The sequence below is a fragment of the Astyanax mexicanus genome, chromosome 25, assembly GCF_023375975.1.
Source record: "Astyanax mexicanus isolate ESR-SI-001 chromosome 25, AstMex3_surface, whole genome shotgun sequence".
Lineage (NCBI taxonomy): Eukaryota > Metazoa > Chordata > Actinopteri > Characiformes > Acestrorhamphidae > Astyanax > Astyanax mexicanus.
This window is the reverse complement of record NC_064432.1, coordinates 18,503,325-18,528,568: the sequence shown is the minus strand read 5'-3', so window position 1 is coordinate 18,528,568 and position 25,244 is coordinate 18,503,325. Positions and strand designations below refer to the sequence as shown.

Here is a 25,244-nt window from a genome sequence, read left to right as displayed (position 1 = left end):
GCTTAGTAATGCAAAGGTCACTTCTGATGCTAATTTCAGATAGGCAGCGTACCAGAAAGACTCCATGCTGGTGGCTTGTTTGATGCCAGTGAACTGTTTTTTGGGATAATTATAGCATCTAAGTCTTGTTCTATTTGTGGGCACATAACTCAGCGTATATTTAAGCATTGTTCTTTGGCATTATAAAGAGATACAGAACAAAATGAAATAAGAGCTTTACACAGATTTGGACAAAAAAAAAAACCCTGAACATTAAACTAATTTTTTTGAAAATAAACTACTGTCAGTGTTATAGGTGGAAATCACAGAGCATTTCACTATGTGGTGTATTGAAGCAGTAACTTTATTAAGTCAAATTGGGAGGCAATTCTTAGGGAGTTAAGAGCACCTATGTTTTAGTATAAATATTGAAATTTGACGACATGTATCAATAAGGTATTGCAAACGAAAATGATCCGATATATGACCACTGTAGCCAGTGGGGAATATATATTCCACACCTGGAAAGTTTCAAGTGTGGCAGTACCACACAATATATTTTGGTTATTGAAAGTGTAGTTAGCTTTTTGTTTGGTTTATTTTCCAGCTAGCAATACAGTAGTTCAGTAGATCCAGATAGAGACCATGTCTTTTGGTCGGACAAAACTCTGCTCCTTTGGTCCGGACCGTGTTTACTGTGGCACCTGTTACTTTGGTTCAGAACCAACTGAAAAGTCTGGAAGTCCACCTAAAACAAGGTAGGTGTAAAATCTCCCAAAGACTGTATGATTGGTGTTTGCTGTGTAGGGTTTTTTTGAGGATTTGGACTCAGCCCCTTAGTTCCAGTGAAACCAACTCTTAATGTTTCAGCATACCAAGAAACATTGGAGTCAGGCCTTCAAGTCCATTGGTCAAAAATTCCAATAAACACACTGCTAAACCTTGTGGAAAGCCTTTCGAGAACAGCTGTAGCTGTTAAAGGTGCAAAGAATGGGCTGACCTCATATTTAATACTATGGATTAAGAATAGGATGTCACTCAAGTTTATATGCATGCAAAGGCAGATTCACAACATCTCACCTTAAATGTTCAACTGATTTTAACTTAAATTAGTGTTAATGATCAAAATCTCAATATGTTGAGGAGAAGAACGCACAAGGCTATGATGTATCTGCCTTGATTGTAAATTAATAATTTAATGACTGTGGTTCTTCTTACTTGCAATCTCTGCTGCAGTTCTCCTCATTGATGCCGTCTTCATCCTCCCCCAATACGTCCACCGCAGAGAATATCAAAGCGACCAGGACAGCAAAACAGCACACCAGAGCAAAGATCACAATGCATTTCTGCTGAGACTGCAGAAAACAGGGTAGGAACACACACACACACACACACACACACACACACACACAGGGACACATTGATTCATAGTTATTGTTGTGCTTTACCTGAGAGACCCACACTTACCTAGGCTCCATTGAACAGTTCAGTTAATCAAAGTGTGGCGAAACATGTCCTTGGAAAACCACAAGTCTAAATAAATTGGGCACAAAAGGTACATTCCATGAATTGAACTACAAATCAATTTCCTTCTATCAAATTAACTAGCCAAGCAATGCGACAAGCCAGGATTTATTGCCTGCCTGGTTTATTGTGTGTTCTACCTGATGTGTCTCAGTCACAAACAGTGGAACTGAAAATTCATGCCTGAGTTCAACAGTATAAGCTAGATTTGTGCACAATTCAATGCACATTAGATTTTTTGGATGCTTTCTTCATTTCCAGTGCCATTACTAATATCTGACAGTTTAGTATCAGTACAGTGTGTACAAATATGCAGTGGTAATGCAGGCAAGATTCAGTACATACAGTAGATATAGATTTTTCTATACATAAATATGCAGTACATTCTGTAAAAAATGCCCTATTTATATTTTACTCACTAATGCCCAAAAGCTTTATTTAATGTATTATTTACAGTATATGCCAAAATGTTGCTGTTCTACTGTAAATTATGTCATCATTTTACCAGTGGAAATGCTTAAAAAAAGACCTGTTTAAAGTGAATACAAAGGGATTCCAAGGTAAACATGATTGGCCGGGGTCATTCTAACAGCGACCCAGCTAAAACCAAATCATTAAGATCAGTATAATATTATTAGTTTTTACTATTATTTTACATTACACTGAAAGCGTGCAGAAGAAAAGCAGTACTTGAACTGGTGCCAGTATGTATCAGGAGAGATGCCCCTGGTACCAGCACGGTGCCTGTTTACAGATAAAGTCCTGCCCTTCAACAAATAGAGCTAATCAGTTTGCAGGATACAAGAGGAGGGTCAACAATATGGTCCTTACAAAGCCAAAGTCATTACAAGACAGCCTGTTCACTTGACAGCTATTTTTGCAACACCACTGGGCAGCTGACTGCTGATTGGCTTTTTTATTAAAGAGAGGGGGGTTTTCTGTAATCAGATGCCATGCTTAGCATTATAAGAACTCCCAGTGATATTTTAACCAGTGACTTCAATGTCTTCAATGTGGAGACTTGAGCAGGCGCAGCAGCCAAAACAAGTTAAAACATCTTTTTTGTGTGTAAATTATTAATTCATAGGCTACTTTTTTATGGCGTTCATGTTTTTTTTTTCAGATTTTATCAGTGTTTGAAAACATGTTTTTGAAACTGTATTTGACCTTATGTTTCAAGTATGTTGGTCTCTCCTCTTTCAATGAGATCAGTGTATGGTCTTGTGTCACTGGAAATAACTGCCTATCGATGTTTCAAAGATGACCAATGAGTGAATAGACTGTCCTATATGGATTTTGGTGGTGTCCCACTTCAAACACAATAAAGTTAAGCCAAGTTGTGGGTTTGATTTGTGGGTTTGGTGGGCTGTCACTGTTGAAACCCCTAAGAAAAACAAGGTGAGCAAGCCAAAGGCATCATTCACAAAAATTGTCAGACAAAATCTAGCTGGAGATTAACAAGTGGGATCCTCCCATCCTCCTCCTCTAGTCAACAATGCTTATCAATTTACTAATAAATAGTATGAAGCCACCTTAACACCACACCAATCCACTACTAAGCAAATGTGTAGTGATATAACCTAGATTTGGCAGATCTCAAGGGACATTTTCTGTACACCAGTACAACAACAGAATCTCTTCTGTTCTGTGGTAATTTTATTGCCATCTAAAGGGAAGAGTTTTATTTCTGAGGAGACACATAAAGCTTTTATTACAGACATCACGCTGACAAACTACCCCAACTTAAATAGGCCTCTGGAGCTCTATAAAGCTCCCAAATGCCTTATGTAACACTTTGTGAATTGAACCTTTACAAATATAAAGATACTGCTATGGTTTTGTATTTTGTTTTCTCAAAATATTATAAATCACATTTTATTACAAAGCAGTGTCCTGAATTACATTCTGAATCAATAGGTCTGAATTTGTACTTCATCCTTGTAAAGAAAGAACAGTTAAAATAATAGCTTTGATAATCTTTGTCTATGTTTAATATTCAATCTTTAATTTAGTTCCCTTTTCTTGTTGGTGTTATTATTACCTGCCTACCTGGGTACCTATAGCCTAAAGGTCTAGCTTGTTTTAAGACTGAGCAATTTGTGTTGATATTGTGCTGTCCTACGCTCCAAAAAAACATTAATATACATTTAAAATAAAAATAAAAAATATATATACATACTTTGGATATTGGACTTTTTTGATAGTGGTAAAATGAGATGAATGAGTACATATTGCTTATAGAAATATGACATTCAGTAGCATTCAGAAACAACAGTAAAGTAATGTACTTTACAATATTATAGGTTAAACATGCCAGGGCAAACATAGTAGGAACCTAGCTAGAACCAGTTAACTCATATCAAAATGACATTATTTGTATTTAATCTTTATTCCCAATGGGTTAAAAAGTGCAACACAATCATTTATGTCAGTAAAAAAAAAGAGCAGAATGATTTACTGCTATTTCTCTGAAAGTTGTCACATAATCAATGAAGCAGAGAATAAATCAGTGGCAGTGAATGGTTCTCTGCATTCCCAGCATGAGAACACAGCAGGGTGTAGGAAGCAGACAGATTACAATGGAAATGAAGAGTAATATGCAGCTGCAGCAGCACCCAGAACTGACTCTGTGTAAAATTGGATAAGTAATGATCAGTATCTAACCATATATTTCAATCAATGGGTATTCTGTCCTGGAAACTTCATGAAGGGAAGCATAATGTGTAATTCAATTCTGACACACAATTCCCCATAACCATACATCGTGCTCATATCTGTGATGGGAAAAGGAAATTACATTAGCCACAATTTACTAGACGGATGTTTTAATGAATATATACTGTATAAAAGAGTTGTATATACACTGACCAGACACTAGAAACTACCAAAATTATGTGTAGTGCCCTTTTACTCTTAAAACATGCTCATGTTCAGTTGGATCTATGGACTCATGCTGTTGGTGCCAAAATCTGTCCCTACCATCAACAGAAATCAATATTCAACAGACCAGGCAATGTTTTCCTAGTCTTCACCCTTCCAGTTATGATGATCCCGTGCCTGTTCAGCTAAGAGCGTGCTTTACAATGTTCCAACTTCTGTGATATTGTATATGACAAATCCCACAAGTTGAAGGAGAGGTGGGTTGTCTGCACATTCTGATGGTTGATGTTGGGTGACTATTACCTTAAGTTTTGGCCTGCATTGCACTGCCTCCACATGATTGTCTTAATAGATAATTGTATAAAGTTATCCATAAGAATACTGTCATTTCAATAATTAATTTTTCTGCAGATAAAACATTCACACCTTTAATACAATGACATTTTATTGCATAATTCTTGGACTAATTCTAATTCAAAGGACATCTGTTGTCAAATGCTGTAAAATGTATTTACAGTAGCGTGATTGAATTAAGTTCTTAATAAACAATTCAATTGAATGTTAGACAGGTATAATTACTTTTGTTTTAATCATTTATTGTTTACTCCACTAAATAGTGCCCAGGAGACTGACAATACCAAACCCGAGCAACTGCCAGAATTGTTCAGGGCACGCTTCCAGAATCAATACTGCCAAAGTTACAGTCGTGGCCTTATTCTCCATAGCTGAAGAACACAAAACCCAGCATAGTCCACCACCATGAGTGATTATTAGACAGCCTCACCTCTCAACAGGGATCTAAACCACCACTGCTGCAAGAAAATCAATACAAAAAAAATACAGTTCAGAACTGACCACTGCTGGTGCTGCATTGTGCCCACTTCAGCATTGGTGGTACATCCTCACAGGTTATTTTTATACTGTAAAATGACTCCATATAACCCAGACTTCAGAACACATAGCCTGTTCTCAACTGGAGAATCCTTATATCAAGAGGACGTGTGAAAATTCTGCACACTTTGGTCTCCAACCATACGCAATATGGACAAAATATTGGGAAACCAACTCATTCAGTGTTTCTTCTGACATCAAGGGTATTAAAAAAAAGAGTAATGTTCCCTACTGTCAAGAGAAGGCTTACAATTATCCCCAACTACCTAACTTATACCAAAAGTACTTAATAAAGCAGCTTCCATGGTGTTAATCATTTCATGTTTATCATGTTTATCTGCCCTAGTTTCCTTCATTGGCATTACTTTTCTACTAAGACTAGATAAGCAGTATCTGCACATCTGTGTCAGCAATGGGTAAAACTTGCCAGTTGTAAAGTTTGGTGAAGGGGGGATTATTATTATGGTGGGTGGTTGTTTTTCAGGGTTGGACTTTAGGGGTAGTTGGCCCCTAAAGCTTCTTAATACCAAGAGATTTTGGACAATTTCATGCTTCCAAAGTGCCAGACCAGTTAGTTCCAAAAACAAGGCCCATAAAGACAAGGATGAGCAAATTTGGTATAGAAGAACTTGACTGGGCTGCCTAATTCATTCACTGGCGGACTCACGGAGAGTGCAGGGAGAGCAACCACTTGCCTTTATGCCATTATGTTCGCTAAAGTGCTTTCGAGAATGGCAAAAAAAAGTTACAAATTCCCCTGTTGGTTGCCCTTGTTGTTGAAAAAAGTGGTCAAGTGCCTCCCAGGGCGACCCTTCTTGCAATCAATTATGATGTACCCTTTATATCAAGGAATTTTGATAACTAGCTTTACATTTACCAGGCTGAATGGGAACCCTAACATTAGAATGGTTCAATAACTCAACTTATTCAGTATTTCACTCATTTCTCCTGAACACTGACAGCTGTTTTTTGTTTTCATGACTAGAAATACAGTCTATGAATTTCCTTTAGATATGGCGCATATAAAGGAGAAAGCAGCTGAGAATATTCACTTACAGGCACAAAGGCCCTTAAACTGATAGCGAGCAGCAGCCTTGGTCAGGATTCTCTCACCTCAAAAAAGTGTCTGCGACAGTAAATTCAGGGAAAACAATCTTATAGTGTAAACTCAGCATTAAAACTCTGAGCAGGCTCACTGAAACTGATGACTGCATGAATTCTACTTGTATAGTTATTCTACTAGATAAAAACTCATTTGAAGACTATCAACATATCATAACATCATAGCAACACACTATAATTTAACCATATGGAATCAAAGACTGGCATCAAGTTAGTTCACAGTCAGCTATTTTTTTTATGCAAATTTTTGCCTAAATAATAAAATATACCAACATGTAACAGGTTTAGAAATTCAGTGTCTCAGAACCTAGACAGACTTAGACACTGTGATGGATACGACCACTAGAAGTACGAAAGCCTTATTAGTACACAGATCAGCACCATGGACAGTGACCATCCATCAGAATTCAGCACCACACCTGCGGACAACAAACATCAAGGCATCTGTAAACCATAGCTAGAGCATTACAGTGTGTGGTCAGTTGCCATATAAGGTAGAGCTACCTTAATACTACACTCACTGCCCATTTTATCAGGTCCATCTAGACACAAATTGGTTTCCAAGCAAAAGCTTTTCCAGCATCCCACAATGTTTCTAGACATTTTTGACAGGTTTCAACAGCGAAACAAAAACTTAATTTTTAGGTCTAATATTAGATTAGCTCAATATATATATATATATATATATATATATATATATATATATATATATATATATATATATATATATATATATATTTTCCATTTTCCATCTCACTGTTTTGTCCAGGACAATGTTTGCATATTATTCCTATTTCCCAGTTTTCATGGCTAGAAAAATAGTCTGCAAACGTCCAGGTTTTCCACATTTTAAAGGAAGCATGATGATGTTGAGTGTCGGTGAGTGTAAAACTCCAGATTTAGTGAAGTTTAATACCTCATTTTGTCTCATTTTTTGTATTCCACTAATATTCCCAGAACACGGTTGACAATTTGTCGGTCATTTCCAGGAGTGGAAACATGTTCCATGACTGAAAAAATATTCTCTAAATTTCCAGGTTTACCCTGATGATTTATGTGTGGTGCGGGAATGTGTCAGGCGCTGAGATTAAGCTGAGGTTATTGAATGTTAAAATATTACTCAATATATGATAAGGCACGCATGAGAGATTCACAGAGCAAACAAACAGGCCTCCTTGAACCCCTCTTACCCAGTGTTCTCATTAGCAGGCAACAGAGCAGCCAGTCATTTCCTATGGGAGCAGCTGTAGCTGTGATTTAGTAACAAGTGGCAAGAGGCACAGTGACAAATCCAATTGAGATTTTCTCAACCTTATAAAAATGAATTATGATTAAATAAATAAAATAAATTACAGGCTCCCGAAAACTTTTTGGACTAATCTTACACACTGGGGACTGAGGTCTCTTGTTTTCCCTAAACTCCACTTTCTCAACCACCTGAATTTTGAAAAGATGTACAATTTCAGCATGGTGTTACAGAGTAGTATATATTTTCTAACTAGCCAGAAGCTAAACATTTTACAAGCCCACATGCAATAACAAGAGCAGCCTCAAACACGAGGAAAACTTAGCATTATATAAATGTGATAAAAATAATATGTAAATGATTACAGTTGTGGTCTGATTAGACACTTGGTCTTGATACGAGAGGGTGTAATATTACTTTTCTTGCTGACTTTTAAAAATGCTGTCAGGAGCTATTTTTGGTTAGTGTACCTCTTGGTGAGAGATCACTGACTGCTAGACCGCCTCTATAGTGCGCTTAAAGACAATTTGCCCAGTTGATTGTCTTGGAGAAGGGGCAATTACTGGACTTAGAGAAGCAGGTCGTCTTTTTTGATTAATTGCACACCATCATTTGCAGTGGTGAGTGAGAATGTGAACATGAATGAGAAACCTGGACACCTACGAACAGAGGCCTTGTGGTGAGTGCTTAAATCATGGCTTTGGACATTGTGCATTCAAATGGCATTATTCAGCAGGATAATGCTCACTCACACACAGCAAGGGTTCCCAATCAAGCACTTACAGTATGGGAGCAGCTGGCACACCAGTTTGTAAACCTGTGAGTGTGGATAATCTACAGGCCCATCTTCAAAGTCTGTGGCCAAATGTAGTGCAGGATGCTATACAAACCTGTATGCCTTCATGCCTAACTATACCTCATCTTGTATTCAGGCTAGAGGTAGCTCAGCGGCAAACTAGAGCCTTAATTTAACTGTATAGGCTCTAATAAACATATTCTTTACTCTAATACGCTAATAATACCTAAATCATCAACACTTACCTAAATCATCATTACATTCACACATTTACAGTTTCATTCCATTTCAACTCCAACAACAATTTTGTCAATTAGTACAGATATAGATCAGATGCTTGGCTCCTTGTCTTTTTTCTTTTCAATTTTAAGTTTCTCTTATAAACAGTTCATTTTCATCCTCCTTTGTAAATGTTTCAGAAGCACCAGGGCACCCTACAGGAAATAAAGAATAGGAAGTTGTTTGCACTGATTCATTCTAATCCATTTAAAGAGATTATGCTGAACGCTGCTGACTGAATAAGCTGCTCCAGGTCAGTAGTATTGTACTACTATAAAACTTTTGGCAAAGGAAATAATTAGTGCTGTGAGAGTTGGTGTTAATCGAAATCGCAATGTGCAGGCCACAGATTGATTTTTTGCGAACTGAGACTTGGCCTGCAGAATTTGGACTTTTTGCAACCTTCACAGCATTCATTTGTTTGTCTCGTTCAGAGCAGAAAGGCCTCAACTAAATCAGGATCATTAAATGAGGAGAAATGTTGCAGTCTGCAACACTTGCAGTTTTTTAGCCTCCAGCAAAAGTATCTGACATGTGAACCAAAACAACAAAAGCTTCCTGCAACGTGCAGTTCTCTTAAAGATACAGTACAGAAATTATACTAAGACAAGCATGTAATACTGCTATTAGACTACAAACTGTGAAAAGATAAATCAAAATACTAATATATATAAATAGATAGAAAGAGATGAGAAAGGTCAACAGAGAATGGCCAAACTGGTTGAAACTGATAGAAAAGCTAAATGAGTAGAAAAGTTTACAGATGTTAGGGTCAGAATTTGGCATTAAACTGCATGAATCAATTAAACCAACCTGCCTTGCGTCAAAAGTACAGACTGGTGTTGATGTAATGTTTAATGGGGTGGGAAATGTTTTATAGGCACACTTTGGCCACTGTTAAAATGAGCCAGTCATCGCTAGAATGTCACAGCCTAGTTGAGTATTGTTGCTGACCATGTGCATCCCTTCAGTGCCACAACTGACCCAATTTTAGACTCTTTAATACACCTACTAAACTGAAGTGTAAAACCAAAACTATCTGGACCAATTATACCGTATACAATGTAACAAAATCATGAAGCTTGGTTCAGATTTTGGTTCATATGGACAGTTCTCTAAGCTCCACTGTTGGTTTGTAGAACAGAGCTGTAATTTATTAGTTTCTCCATTCTATAATTCATGACTACAGGCTAGGCATGTAATCAGGATTCACATGGCGTTCTGTAGAGGGTGACGTTTCTCCAGAAGGAGAGTCGGTGCCTGGGGAAGCTGCCTAACCACGCGTCCCATTACAGAAAATGGCAACTCGACAGAAAACAGATGCCCCGCGTCGTGATCCAGTCCACAACATGAGCAGCAGATGGTCTATAAACCTGCCCAGAATCCCACTTTCTCCAACCACACAACTTTCACCCATTAACCTCCTGCTGGAAGACTGATGAGCCAAAACCTCGGTCCTCAGGCTGTGACTGCATAACACTGTCACGCTTATTTGAATATGAAATGGGCTCAGTATACCAATCAAGTGTCATGCCCGGCCTCATTTTACAAGACACATGGTGTACTGTGAACTCCGGGTCCTGCACTTACAGTAAAGTCAAAAGCACCACTGTTTGGGCCTAGATCTTTTCAGCAGTCACATTGCTAAGGAAAGTTCTGAAACTGCCTCCAAAAGTCCAAATATACAGTAGCTGATGTTAATTAATTCTTCACATTAATTCTTCAAAAATAAGAACAAACCAAACTCAATAACATAAGCTACAATAACAAGATGGAAATGAAGTGCAACAGAAACTGGTGCCTCATCTCGATTTGGGCTAAGAAATTAAATCATCAGAGGAGACAGGTGTGACTGGTGCTTAAAGGCGAGATTTAAATAAGACAGGCTCCTCCATAATCTTTTTTAACCATGTTCTAATCATCTGCAGGTTTTAGGTATTTTAGATATTTTAGTAATTTTTACTGAATAACATTTTTAATAAATGTTGAATAATTACATTTTAGAAATAATGTTTAAAAAGGCACATCTAATTATCAGTTGTTTTGATTATCTGTTCTCATATGATCTCTCCTGTATGCCCCTCATCAATACAACAGACTTTATAATGTCGCAGAGGTTTACAGTAATGCAGTAAGGCAACACAGGGCAAGTTTATGTGTATATCACCTCCATCTTTTTAAGTTTTTTATCCAGTTTTCATAATTTTTTAGTTTTTAGTCAGTAACTCTAACCTTTTTTCTCAAAGTCCCTGGGAGTTTAGCTGTCAGTTAAAAGGTAGTATATAAGAAAGCTTTATTCGTTTGCATTTTTTTTTTACATAAAACCGTAGCGTAATACACGCTTTACTCAGCTGGTGCAAAATTGGGGTTGAATAGGCTAATTGAATAGTCAACTCATCAACCAGGACATCCACTAGTTACGACAGCAGGGAGCTGTCAATTACTCAGAAAGAAAGAATGCAGCTCATCTGAAAACCTTAGTACAAAAATAATAATAATTCAGCAATGCAGAATCATCTTAAGATTAAGGAAATTTAACTTTTAAAATGTCTGCTCACAGACAAAAAGAGACAACAAAGATTCTTTCTGACACTTTCTGCTGTACATAAGTACAGTGACTAGTAAAATAGTAAATTTCATGTTGCATTAGATCTAGGAAAAACAATTAGTTGACTAGTTAACTAATTCTTTAAATAACTAGTTGAATAGTAAATATTACAACCCCCAAAAGATGACCGTCACTGCCAACACTGCAAAAACTATTAAGGCACAATTTTCTATTTCATTGCAAAATAGGTAATTAGAAAAAAAAATCTTTCCTACATTGACCACCGTGCCTCAAAGTCGTTAATAGGACCAACAAAGGTTAAAAATAATGTTGCATATTATGTATTCTGGTATGTATTTACTTCAATAACTCCATAAGCATTTTACATTCTAAATGGTAAAAACTGTAGGCTATGAGCCCTTTAACTGCTCCAAATACAAAAGAGAAGAGGCCTGTTGTGCCGCAGAGAGTGCTAATGGACCACTAGTCCATGTGGACATTCTGCCTTTTAGCACACAGATGTTCTCGGGACACCGTGACTCACCTCCGCCCGCTCAGTAACGACACATGCTCTCTTCCATATGCCGGTGAATCACAGTAGAAATAATCAGCCCAGTGCCTGGGAACAACAGAGCCTTACGCAGGAGCTGAGAATCTCTAAAATAAATTAACGAAAACGTGGAGGACAGTGTAGGTGGAGGTAATTCTTTAGAGGAACAAAATAAGAGCTTTGATGACTGTAATTATTGCAGATTTTAGCTTATTATGCAACGACGGTCTTGTGGTAGTTTCTCTGTAAAAGTGGAACTGTTATGAAGGCAGGATAAGATACAGAGGAATTTGTAGAGAATATTTACCATGCTGTGATGACCACAATAAACCATAGTATTAACTATATTATTAACTTATGTAATTATATTCCAGTTTACAGAGCAAGATGGTTGCACAGTGAAATATTATTTGGATACATGGGGTATCACAGCAACTACCAAAAACCACAGCAACCGCCTGCCATGGCCAAAATAAGTAACAAGACAAGATGGAGGTGAGCTATTGGGGTGCAGTAGCTGGCTTCCCTGCTGCTTCCATACATGTTTGATTGGCAATAATCTGTCATTGTCCCCCGTATCATTGCTAGTGGTAACCAAATGTTGTATGTGATAGTTCCCCACATAGTTCCCCCCCACATAGTTCCCTCACATTGGCAGTTTGGGCCAGTTTGCCAATACACTGCATAGACAGAACTAAGGCGCTCACACCACTTTACACTAGAAACCGACCAGCACTGGATCCCAAACAAGACCTGGATTTGTCAGTAAAGATGATACAGTTCCAGTTTGTAGCACCCTATATTTCTCGTTTGTAACACCACTGCAATTAAAGATGATGCTAAAGATTAAAGTGCTTGGCTGGCTGATGGTCTGTATAGCAATAAATGTATCTAGCAGTCAATAATGTCTCACCAAGAGGTACACTACCCAGAGGAAGCTTCAGAGCTATTTTATTTTGTATGGCAATAAAATGTAGATGAAAAGCGTACATCCATGCATATCAGTATACTGGACCTCAATTTTGACCATGTAGCACTTTGGTACAACAGGCAGAATTTCACCCTCAAACAAGAAGACAAGTGAAAGCTAAAACATCTCCTGACTCAGAAATAGTCCTGTAATAAAATACCTCAGTGTTCTGTTGCGTCTCTGAGGGCTTTTCTTTGTGCTAAATCGGCTTCCTTGCTAATGTTTCAAGGCTCTAAGCTTATCCTTTAGACAAGTACAAATGACCCTCTCTGAGCGGCAGCTGTGGTGAAAAAGTGCAGATTGGTTTTCCACAGGAAGGTACGACTAAGATCCACATGATCGATATTAGATACTAACACTAATGTAACAGTTTGCCAAACAAACCTCCCATCATCTCTCAAAATGTGCTGTTTCCTATGGTGTGACTGCTTTCGTATTTACATATTATTTGTGTAAATGTTACAGATATAAATAATGCTACAATAAATATGTATAATACATGACACAGAAGAAGTATGCAAACCTTTTTTTTTTTTTTAACTTTATAGTCTGCAGGGCAGCACAACTGCAGCACCAGGAATTTAAACCACTGCATTAATCAAAGTCTGAAAGTCTGACTTTTTCAAATTAGTGGGTGTGACCACAGTGACTCCCTCTGACTGTGCTGTTATGTGTATACCCTCTATAGAAACAGAATTTTTCTCTGAGGAAATGTCTAACTGTAACTTTGACTGGGGTTTTTTTCTGCTCCTCCATGCTGTATTCTTTCAGCTGTGTGATGGTTCAGATTCAATCTCTGGGAAGTTGTCTTAGATGTTCTTCAAGCTCTCTTCTGATACCAAAGAATTAAAAGTAGATTCTACGAGAGTTTGTCAGATGTCTGGCAGATGTCTTTTTAATGATAGATGCTGAACTGTGAAATCTGTTGCAAGAGCTACCTGTAGATCCTGTGATGACATTTCAACTGAACTTGTTAACAGAGTATGTCCTGACCTGCCGCGTTGGCAGTTATTTTACTTATATTCCAAGTGAAGTGGACTATACAGAGAATTCGGACATTACATGTAAAAGTTCAAACCATAGGGAGTCTGAAGGGAATATCAAACTGCAAAGGGAGTAGTGAATTGTACAGTTCATCAGTGCAAAAGAAGGTTGCCAGGAAACTTAAATAACAATCTGCCTTCAAGAGAACGCTGAAAATACAGTACCCCCAAGTGAGAGACTCCTAATTACAGTAACTAAAAACAAAAATAATCAATAGAATTAGTCAATAAATACAATGCAACAATTTGCACTCTTCATTTTGTAAAGTTAACGGATGGATGGATGATTCTTTTTTTCATTTTCTGTTGTGACTTTTTCAGTAACAGCTTTGCCTCACCCTGTAAGAGAAGTGTAACTGACAGCTTTGACTCCACTGTGAGTCTCTATGGGACAGTTGGTCAGTTGGTGGATTCAGGCAGGGCACTCAGCTCCAGTCCACAGACAGTCTCAGCATGTTCTGCCAAACCTCTCTCAAACAGCCCCATTTCTCAACAGCCAGATCACGCTCCTGAGCTGCTGTCTGCACTAATACAAGAGGCCATCAAACACACACACACACACACACACACTCTGCTCAATAAAACTTTTCACAGCCATTTATTCTCTAAAAGCCATAAAGCCGGATTTGTAAAGTCATTTGTATTCATGGCCATGTGTTCACCTGCTGTGTGCTTACCCCCAGCCCTCCGGAAAACTGCAGGAGGAAGACTTATACTGTACATAAAAGCACAGACACATATTGGTGCTGTCACACGTACACCATGTATCTCAAAAAATGGTAACTTCACAGCTGAAGGAAAAAAAAATCTTGTAATGGGAGTCAGAGTAAAACAATTTATTTAGGGATGCACCGAAGCAAAAGATTTAGGTCAAATCTGAAACTAAACCAAAATGGCAAATGGTCAAATATCAAACATGTTTTTATACTAGTTTTGCTTTTTAAATAAAGCACTATTATTCAGTATGAATTATTCAGTCTTTTCACTTTTGCAGAACACTAAAAGTACTACATTTTTTTTTTCCGGATTTTCTATTAGTCCATTTTGACACAATGTGAGGAACAGCTGACAAATTCATATTATGTCAAAAAAATGAAAAACTAGCTAACATAGACATACAAGGTTTTGCATGACAACAATATGTATCTGTAGCAATAACTTGAACTGTGGCTAAACAACAGTATATAGTTACAGGGTTTATATTCTTGCATTCTGATATTTTTCACATCTATCATCCTGCAATTCTTAAGATATCAACACTGCTCCAACTCCAACCAGACTGCTGGTTCTGATTTTGTAATGTGTGCTTATAAAACGTTTTTTTATCAGGCTCGATTGGATGATTTCCATGTAGTGTCTCTCTTCAAACATAACAGTGATACACATACAATTGTAAGATCTAACCAACCACAGACAACACTTTGCCACAACACCTGAGCAACCACCCGGGAGGCCGTTGCACCTGCAAAGCAACCTAATCAACACCCTAGATCAACACCCTGAATTGCCTTTACAATCACCTAGTCTGTAGCACCCATTTAGAGTCCACTTAGTCGTAGTAACCACACAAACAACATGATTCTTGATTATTCTGAAATAATTCAGAATCCTTATTCTTAAAAAATAAATAAATAATATATTATATATTAAAATAAAATAATATATATTAATAAATAAATAATAATCCTGGATTCCAGCAGGGCTCTCAGAGAAGTGTTCGCTATCTACAGAAACACAGTGTTCCACTCACTGAACATCTGCACCATTATCTCCAGCACCACTGGAGCCTTGGCAGTGATGTATTGCTGCCTTGGGACCTTTCTACAACCAAATTTCTTTTAGAGAGGGTCCCTCACACAAAAACGCTACCCGCCAAGACTCTGCCTGATTAAACAGCCTCAGACAGTCGTTTCCCTTTCAGACACACCCTATCAGCAGGCCTGACTCAATCGCTTAGACCTTTAATATCAGCTTTCCATTTCCTGTTATAGAGGGAAAGTTTAGTCGCTTTAAATAACTATTAAGCTCTGGTTATTAATCTGATACTCTAGTCATATAGTAAATAGCCATAATATTAAAACCCCTAAAAGATTACCTGTTTAAAATGGCCTTATAATGGCACAAATAGACAGCAAGTGAAAAGTCTTGAAGTTGATGTTTTGGAAGCAGGTAAAATGTGCAAGTGTAAGCAGTATTAAAAAAATTGATCATTAGGTGTTACCTCAGGGGATGGCCTTGGAAATAGGAATGCCTACTCCTGTATAAGTTGTGAGGTGATATCCTGTGATTGCACTGAGCAGTGGAACTGTGTTCTCTAGAATGATGGTGGTGGTGCTTCATCCAATACTTTTGGGATGGTTGAGGTGGGGTGGTGATCATTCAACATCTTGACATTATTGCTCATAAGCCTCTGAATGCAATCAAATGCTTACAGCAATGCTCTATAACCTACAGTAGAGACAGTTACTGCAAGAAAAGCATGATAAACTTGATTGAGCAGGTTTCTCAATACTTTTGTCTTTTGCATCTACAAAACTTCTGTACAAAATCTAAATTTTCAAATTCTCCGTATAAGAAACTCCAGCCCTTCCCCACACTCCATATAATGCAGGTGCAGAGTTAGCCCTGCATTAACTAAACGCTCATATTTCATCCCACCCCGTTGACAGTAAAATGTCAGGGATAATAAATGACTCTGCACAGCAGAGCGCACACCGGTTGCTATGATGGTGCAGTGGCTCTCTGATAGTGTGCCAGAGATGCCACTCATAGAACTCCATCAGTCAGGGGTCTCACTTCTCACCTGCCTCCAGCTCCAGAAATCTAACTGAACTCGAGATTAAACAGCACATCAAAATGTATTTGGGTGACACTTCCTGCTAGTCTGCCATAGATCACAAGCCATGTGGAAAAAACATGTTTTACCTCTCAGAAAAGTTACAATCATTGGAATCACTTTAACCTTTTGCTAATAATACATTTATAAGTATTTATGAACAATTAAAAAAAACATACAAACAAGATTTGTGGTACAAAGTTTGATCTTAATTTTGTCACAGTCACACCATATTCTTCAACAAATCCTGAACTGTTTCCATTTTTCTTCACGTGAGAGCTGCTTACATTCATGTGCATATGTTTATGCATCTGTAACTATAAGCAACTGTCTGGTTTGTTCTCCCATTTGCGAAGTATTGCCAACCCAGTCCATTGCATTCTGATTGTTTATGCTGTCTAGGTTCATTAGTGTTTAATATCAGCTTGTCCTTTCTTGTCTTGTTACTCTCTCGAATGGTTGTTTGGCGGGTGATGAGGAATTGTTGGAGTCCATGGGCCAGCGCCCATGACAGCATGCTCCCGCCCAAATACTGGGTACCTGGGGTGTGCTGTGCTGATTGGCCCCAAGTGTCTATCAGGGCAAGCTCAGCTCAAATGGGTAGAACACACTTTGGTAACTCTAGTTAACCCTGGGTTGAGCCTGTTGTTGAAGCTAATGAGGTCATGAGACCATGGTCAGGTCCAAAGAGCTCTCTGAGGCATTCATAAAAAAAGGTTGTAGATGAAGATGAGTCTGGGAGGGGCTTAAAAATGATCTACTAATCTTCTAGAACAATGAGGAATCAGCCCTAGCAAATCATTTTTATATAAAGAACATCTTACAACAACATACAGCGCAGCTTATGTCAAAGAACATATACTATCAACCATCAGAAGAAGAACTGAACAATCTTGATTGAACAGGCTTGATTTTTATGGGAGGTGTGCAAGTAGGAAATTAGGGCAAGACTGAACAATGTGTGAATTATTTATATCAGAGGGCATTTGAGGAGAATATGACACCCTCTGTCCAAAAACTGAAGCTTAAGTGGAGACGTAACATGCAACATGACAAAAACCCAAAACAAAAGAAAGACTTAGAGAGAGAAAAAGAAATAGAGAGTCCTGGGATGGCCAAGTCAAAGCCTGGATCTACTGTAAATCCTATTTATATGCTGTGACTTCAATGGGGTTATGCATAAAAGAACTTCAAGCGTCCATAAGCTAAAGACATTCTGCATGGAAAAACATTCTCACAGTTGAAATCAGACTGGTAGGAAGCATTTGATGGAAGTTATTCCTGACAAAGATGAAAACACCAGCATTTAGGACATAGGGTCATCAGAGTGTATCATCAGTAGGACGTATGTTTTTTTTTTCTCCAAAATAAATGTCAGATTTTCATTGTTGCTATAAAAAACAGATAGAAAGAAGATCAAACACTAACATGTTCTTATTAACATATGTCAATAAAGACCTTAATTCAAATGTGTCCTAATGGTTCATATGACTGTACTATCTTCAGGTATAAAGGTCTCCTGTCCCAATGAGTCAGTGTCATTAGGAATACATTGTAATGCATTATGACATATATTTCACATGATTTGATTCAGAGTATTTTTATACTTGTATACAGGCTTTTATTTCTCTGCTAAAAAAACAGTCTAGTAAGCTTAAGTTAGTCTCAACTGATCAGCAAGAGGGTCGGCCAGCATGACCAAGCACCACCAAGCTGATTCACCTGCAAGACCTAACTGGTCAACCAGAATAAATATCAAATACCAGTTTAGACCACCCCAAACTAGCTACCAGCTGATAGAATTACAAACTTCATTCAGTTCCATTTACAAATCTAATTTAAAAACAGTCACAAACTCTTCAAGGTTAACTGTGAATCATGTTCAGTGGTGGTAAACACAGACTAATGGATTCATCTACACTCTGATTCCCTAAAATGGCTTATGAGAGCGTGGAGTAAATACATCCATCACATCATCAATAATTTAATGCAGAAGCACTCATTTTTAATAAGGCGAGAAGAATGGCAGAACCACTGAAAGAAAGCACTCATCACTTTCCTTTCAGGGACTTAGGGATTCGATTAAATCCAATAACCCTCAGCCCCTTATTGTCGGAGGTTAACGCTTAATGTTTTAGGCAATTCATCACTTCACTTCTCCCAAATCTACGCTGTCAAGCAGGGTGGAGGGGTTTGAGCCTACACTGAGAGATTTACAGTATCAATAACAACTTGTTACCTGTGAAATATTGTCCGCCCTGCTGCTGAGATTAGAGCCCAATTTATGGCGTAGGAGTACACAGGCATGAAGTAGCTAAGGTTGACTGTAATGACCTCAGGGCCGGTGGGAGATGACAGGCTGTATGAGATTCCTCTCTGCAGACACGTAGAGCATGTTCCGAGAAGAAACGTGAGCCTCACTGAGCCCTTGTATACTTGGCTGCTGAAAGCTGCATCACACGGCCTTCATCGATTTTTACCACTCGATGCTCTTCCATGTTTTTTATATGAAAGGATTTGTACATTTGGGTTACTTTAACATGGAGTTATGCTGAATCCTTAAAAATCAATCCCACACTACTTGCATCATTTGGCATCATTAATATTTACTAAAAAGGCAAGAATGGACGGGGTTAGCTGCAAAGCTAACAGCCTTTAATTATTCTGAACTGATTCAAATACACTAATGGGCCAAAATATTAAGACTATTCATAAAGAAAGCAAATAGGCTAATGCTATTATCCTGTAACAACTGCATAACCTAAACATAACCCTTCACCTGTCATTCAACAATCACAGAAAAACCACATGGACAACTTAGGAACAAACTTACTTTACTTCACCTTTTTTAACCACTATAATATAGAGTTACATTCATCAATTCCACTTAAAACTATTCTGCAAAACAGAATCCTTATGTTAATCATGTCCATCTGGGATGGACCATCACACAGTGTAAACATGTATTGTGGTCAGACATATGTGTAGTTCAGATCTTTTTTGAAATTATTGGACTCTGTAAGCAACATTACAGGGTGGCAAATACCATGAAAACTTTTTTGGAATGTGTTGCAGGCCTAAAATGAAGGAATGGATGCAAATTGTCAAATGAAATGACATGTTGAGCAGATAAAACATGAAATATTTTGGGTTTATGCTGTCTTCAGTTTAATACAAGTTAGGGTAAATGTAAGAAACACTGCACTAAACTTTTTTATTGCATTTTCAGTACCGTTCCAGGTTTTGACCTGACTTTGATGGAGACCTTTTTCTTGGCCTTTCAATTTACCTGCCTTCAAAACGAAAGGTCATCTGAGCTCAGATGTGACTCGGGAGACGTGGAGACGCTCAAGTTATCATCTCAAAAAGGGTAAAAATGACAAAAAGGCATTATACATGTCTGAAAGGAGAGCTGCCTTCAAAGCCTTTATCTCAGACGTGTGACTGATTTCACACTGAGGGTAGGCTGCAAAGAGAGGCATATCAAAGAAGACAGAAAGCATAGTGGGATAGAATTGTGAGTTACTATAAGAGAGAGAAAGCGGAGAGTATAAAAAAGAAAATTTATTCAAGGCCAGTCTCTCTCTGGAACACACACAGGGTTATATTCCTCTCTCTCTGTGGAACATTTCCTTCAGGTGGCTAAATTCTGACATGCTTCTCCAATTTCTGCAATTTCCTTCCATAAAATATTTCTTCCTCTCTCTCTCTCTCTCTCTCTCTCTCTCTCTCTCTGTCAAAACATTTTTTTCAAAAGATAAGTCAAATCTAGAAATAACTGTTCCAATTACATTTCTAACTGGTAGACAATAGTCTGTAATTTCTTTATTGATAAAGAAGAAATGTGAAAAAATGATAATAGACTTGGCAAAGGGAAAAAATTGATTTAATAGAGTTATGACCAAAGTTTGGGCTCAATATTTAAAGTAACAGATAACCCACATATTATTATTATTATATTATTATTATTATTAATTTCTTTTTTTGATAATCCATCTCATTAGCCTTAGGAGCTAAAATAAATGTTTTTCTTTGTATTTGTTTTTTTTCTTGTTGAGCTTTTTGTATAATGAAAGTTATAGTAATTAAACAGTCTTTGTCCTCACTTGAAGCAGCTAAAGAGCACCACAACATAAGTGTCATGCTTTCCATTGTTCTGGTATCTACATACAGCAGAACACATGCAAAAGGTATTATTTCGTTGTTTAAGCTGAGGTAATCTTGCTGAGGGTGAGGAGCCGCTGTCTGTCCCAGAGCACGCTAATCGATTGCAGACTGCACCCTACTGATCAATACGTCAATTACAGCTCCATTAGAGTTACAGGAGAGCCAGGTGAAGGAAGAGTAAGAATTCCATCCCAAACCCAACTGCACTGGACCTCCTGACACTTTCCAAAACTGACACCATCCAAACTGTCACTTTTAGATGTAATAAAATATTAATTATATTTTAAACAAAAAAAAGGATTTTATTTTATTCAACTTTTAATGTACAAATAAAATTTATATTAGAATTAAAGGACCAATATGTATTATATGTTCTGTGTTTTATCCTCTAATCCTGCCCACTGCTGATTTCCCAGTCCCATTTCCACATCCTGGCTTGCCAGGTATGGAACAGCAGACAAACACAATGTGCTGTAGCCATGAAAGTAAGCAAAGGAAACTGGATTAGTACAAAAACATCAAAGATGTGGTAGCAATCTGTGGTAGCCATTTTACACACATGCTGTCATTTAGTAAATATTGTTCCTTTGATTTCAGTTTGTTTTCTGTTAATAGCTGTGTACAGTAGCACTGCAATACCTCTAAATCAGAATGGAGGAGTTGGCTAACTGCTCTACTTCACAGAGCTTGAGGAAAAGTGTTGGCTTAAGTGTTATGAATATTTTATTCCAGTCACTCAGACTCACTCACTGCTAAGAGAAGCGTTGTCCTGCACTACAGGGACACATCAGTGTGGCTTAGAGTGCTCACAATTCCACAAAGCCCCATTCTCTTCCTCCCTTTGCCCTCTCCATACAATGTCTTCAGGATCATATTTCTACTGTCACGTCACTTTTAGCCACAAACCACATTTTAGCTTCTCTACTGAACTACAACCAGTATTGAGTGCATTTACATTGTATTTACATTGCACTTCCTAATTGAATTACAAAATAATTCCTGCAGTTTTCTTATTACTCAAGTAGTTATGTAAACATCATATAAAGGGCTAAATAACAGACCCAGTTATTAGAACACATTAATTTTTACACTGACAAACTGCAGTAATTGTATTACTGGGGGCCTGACAAGTTTGTGGCACTTTTTATAATATGTTAAACACAATTACAGCTGATTACAGAATTATTTAAACACTTGAAGTGAAATAAATCTCAGAATACTATATTTTTATCCCAAATTAAACAATCAGACATTAAGGCTCCAACCAGCAGTTTTACAACCCTGCAGCAGAATTACAGTGAAATTGATTGTTGCCTGCTTGCTCAGTCCACAGCCTATCAATAAACCAGTGCTTGAAATGTAAAACCAGAGCTCAAGCACAGCTTCTGGATAAAAATAGACTCTGTATTTTAATGAACAAACAAAAATGTTATCTTAGGCACAGATAAATCTGTGAAAAAAAACAGTAAAAAAAAAACTCAAAGAAAAAAAAAACATATTCTTTGGTTCTCAAGAGGTAAGCTGGTCAGACAGCTTGAACTGGCCAACTTGCATTTTTTGCCTTCAAAAACCCAACTTGGGTTAGAACTTATGTGGGAGTTGAAATCTGCAAGAATATAGATACTATGTCCCACTGAAGGTGATTAAAGACAGAAGCCACAGGTCATGATTATTGCACTGCCCACTGTGGATGCTAATGCCTTGCCATGAGCACATTGACTGTTGTACCTCTCACAAGATAATGCCTCACAGCATATACAGGTGTGGGTGTAACCAACTTTTGGCATCACTTCATGAAGAAACTACAAATAACAATCAACACGTTTATGGACACTCATTTTAGTGATTGCTTTTAGCTTCTTTATGTTGCGCCCATTACTGACACAGAAGCTTTCCTAACCCCAACCCAATTCACACCATGTCTGATGCCAGGCGATGGATACAGGGGTTATTAAAACCGCCAGCATAGATCTAATCATTCTGTAACAGTGAACACTATATAGTTATTACTATGATAATAACCATAACAAAAGATAAAATTTAAGGTTTTAACACACCCTTTCATATCATTAGAATTATAAACAGGATTCTGTATTGTTCCCAATTCATGAAGCAATACATCAGTAGCAGTCTGAACTGATTATCCATCAAAGAATAATCTGCATTATATAAATACAAACGAAAAAACACCAAATCGTAGTCTAAACCAGCGTTTCTCAACCTTTTTTCTATCACGGCACCCTTTAAATATATGCGAGATGTCAAGGCACCCCAGTTTACGGCCGGGGGGGGGGGGGGGGTGCTGCTGGCGGAATATGAAATAAAATAGCGCGTGCATCGCGTGGGGGGACAAAAACTTTACAGTGTGTCCCAATTTAGGGGCTGCATCCTTCAGAGGCTGTATTCGAAGACAGATTGCGTCACAGCTGCGCAGTAATACACCGCCTCTGTGGGTCGCATCCTTCAGAGTATGCTGCCTGTGAATTGGGACACACCCCGACTCGAGCTGACTCTGGAAAGGAAATATGCACGTGAGGCGCAATATTTTGACGGCACCCCCGATGAAGCCAGACGGCACCCCAGGGTGCCGCGGCACCCTGGTTGAGAAACACTGGTCTAAACCACAACATTTTGAATTGTACAGTGTAGCGAGTGTACAGTACACTATGAAGGCTGTGAAGTTTATGAGGTATAAAGCGTGTGAGCACTGGGTGGGGTAGGTTTATATACACTAAGGCGTCAGCGTATAATTAATGTGTTTATAAATGGGCGGCTGGCTGGTTTCAGAGATTTCATTATCGAGTGTGCTGTTTGCTGTTTGTTTGGGACGGGATCTGGGGGTGGGTGGGAGTGATAAATGAGGCGATTGCTCCTTGAACAGAATTAGAGCTACAGGATATCACAGCACATCAGACAGGAAATGATCCCAGTACGCACTGGGCTGAAGTCATTTCAGGGCTATGTTTCATTAGTGTTTGTAATTTGCATGTTAACTCACATTAACTCCCTGTTCACTTTCTCCTGCTTTTATTTCCCTTGGGGAATTACTGTTGTGATCTTAAATCAATTTACACACTTTCTGTTTGTGGGTGTGTTCACAAGCAACCAATCACATTCAGACACAAGTGTTATATAGTATTTAGTAGCCTGTAAACCTATCATCCATTAAAGTGATTAATGTCCAATAAAGGTGTTTGCATGGGACAGCTCTACTGCGTATTTCAGACAATGATTTTTATAAAAAATCTAAATATATTCATAAAATCATGTTTCTTAACATATTTAAAAATATTAACATTTGGTCTTAATTTTATCAATATTAAAAGATGATGTAATATAACGTATCACATAAAACTGTAGAAATGCATTTTAATAATATTTTTTAAACATAATAAATATTTGTTCTGTGAGGAAAAAGATAATAAACCCACATTAAGTACTACATAAACTGTCCAAGATTAGAATCAGGTGCAGCACACAAAGTTAGAAATCAGCTATTAGAAATCAGCTCTTCCACCGTCCACAAAATATTCAACAAGTATAACAACTGGCAACATGGCCATACTAATAAGTATAGCACAAGAAGAGACCACAACATAAATAAAGAACCTCCAAAAATCCTAAAGTGTCATCACAGAAGCTCTCTCAACAGTTGATATCAAGGTACATGCAGCTACCATCAGAAAAAGATTAAAGATGTATGATATTCAGCTAAAACATCTCACAGCTGAAAGAATACTGCAAGCAGAAGTATGATTTTTTTTCTTAGACAATATATTATTAAGAACTATATTATAGTTTTATTTTTCTAGTCAATTAGCCCACCCATTCAAATAGGACTCCACCAATCATTTAAAATACTGCCAACACTAGGAGAGTGAGGACAAGTGCATGCCTCCTTTGATACGTGTAAAGTCAGCTCTGATAAATCAGCCAATTAAGCATGGGGGTGGTGGGAGAAGATAGAGCACTATCTAACCCACCTGGGGTTTGATTTACTTTAATTCTAAGACGATTTTATAACACTGACATTATGATAATGTAACTGCAAAATAATGGAATAGGACTGTTTTAAAGAGCAGCTTAAACAAAGTCAATATACCGACTTGTTCGCATTAAATCGACTCTTGTTGCTAAGTAAGCATAATGGGCAATGTTAAGGTCAGCAAAAATAGTTGAGGTCATGTCCACATATTGTACGATTGCCTATAATGTAATTATAGTGACAGGCCTACTCATATTCATTTTATATACTGGTAGAGAACAGAAATTGTCAAATGTGAAAATAACCTTTTTCAAGAAATGACCATTTATACTATTTACATTTATTAAAAACTAATCGGCAACACTTTACAATAAGGGTACATTAATTAACAGTACTTAGGGCAGAATGTCTCTACTAATTATTTATAG

The 25,244-nt window shown here is 37.7% G+C and overlaps 1 protein-coding gene across 3 annotated transcripts in view; it reads right to left on the bottom strand.

Moving 5' to 3' along the window:
* pld5 (phospholipase D family, member 5) overlaps positions 1 to 25,244 on the bottom strand; it is a 72,477-nt gene that overhangs the window by 19,715 nt on the left and 27,518 nt on the right. For all 3 annotated transcript variants that reach the window (XM_049472610.1, XM_022681932.2, XM_007230167.4), the window contains one exon: positions 1,198 to 1,334. In XM_049472610.1, the coding sequence (XP_049328567.1) occupies positions 1,198 to 1,334 (137 nt within the window). The remainder of the gene's footprint in view (positions 1 to 1,197; positions 1,335 to 25,244) is intronic.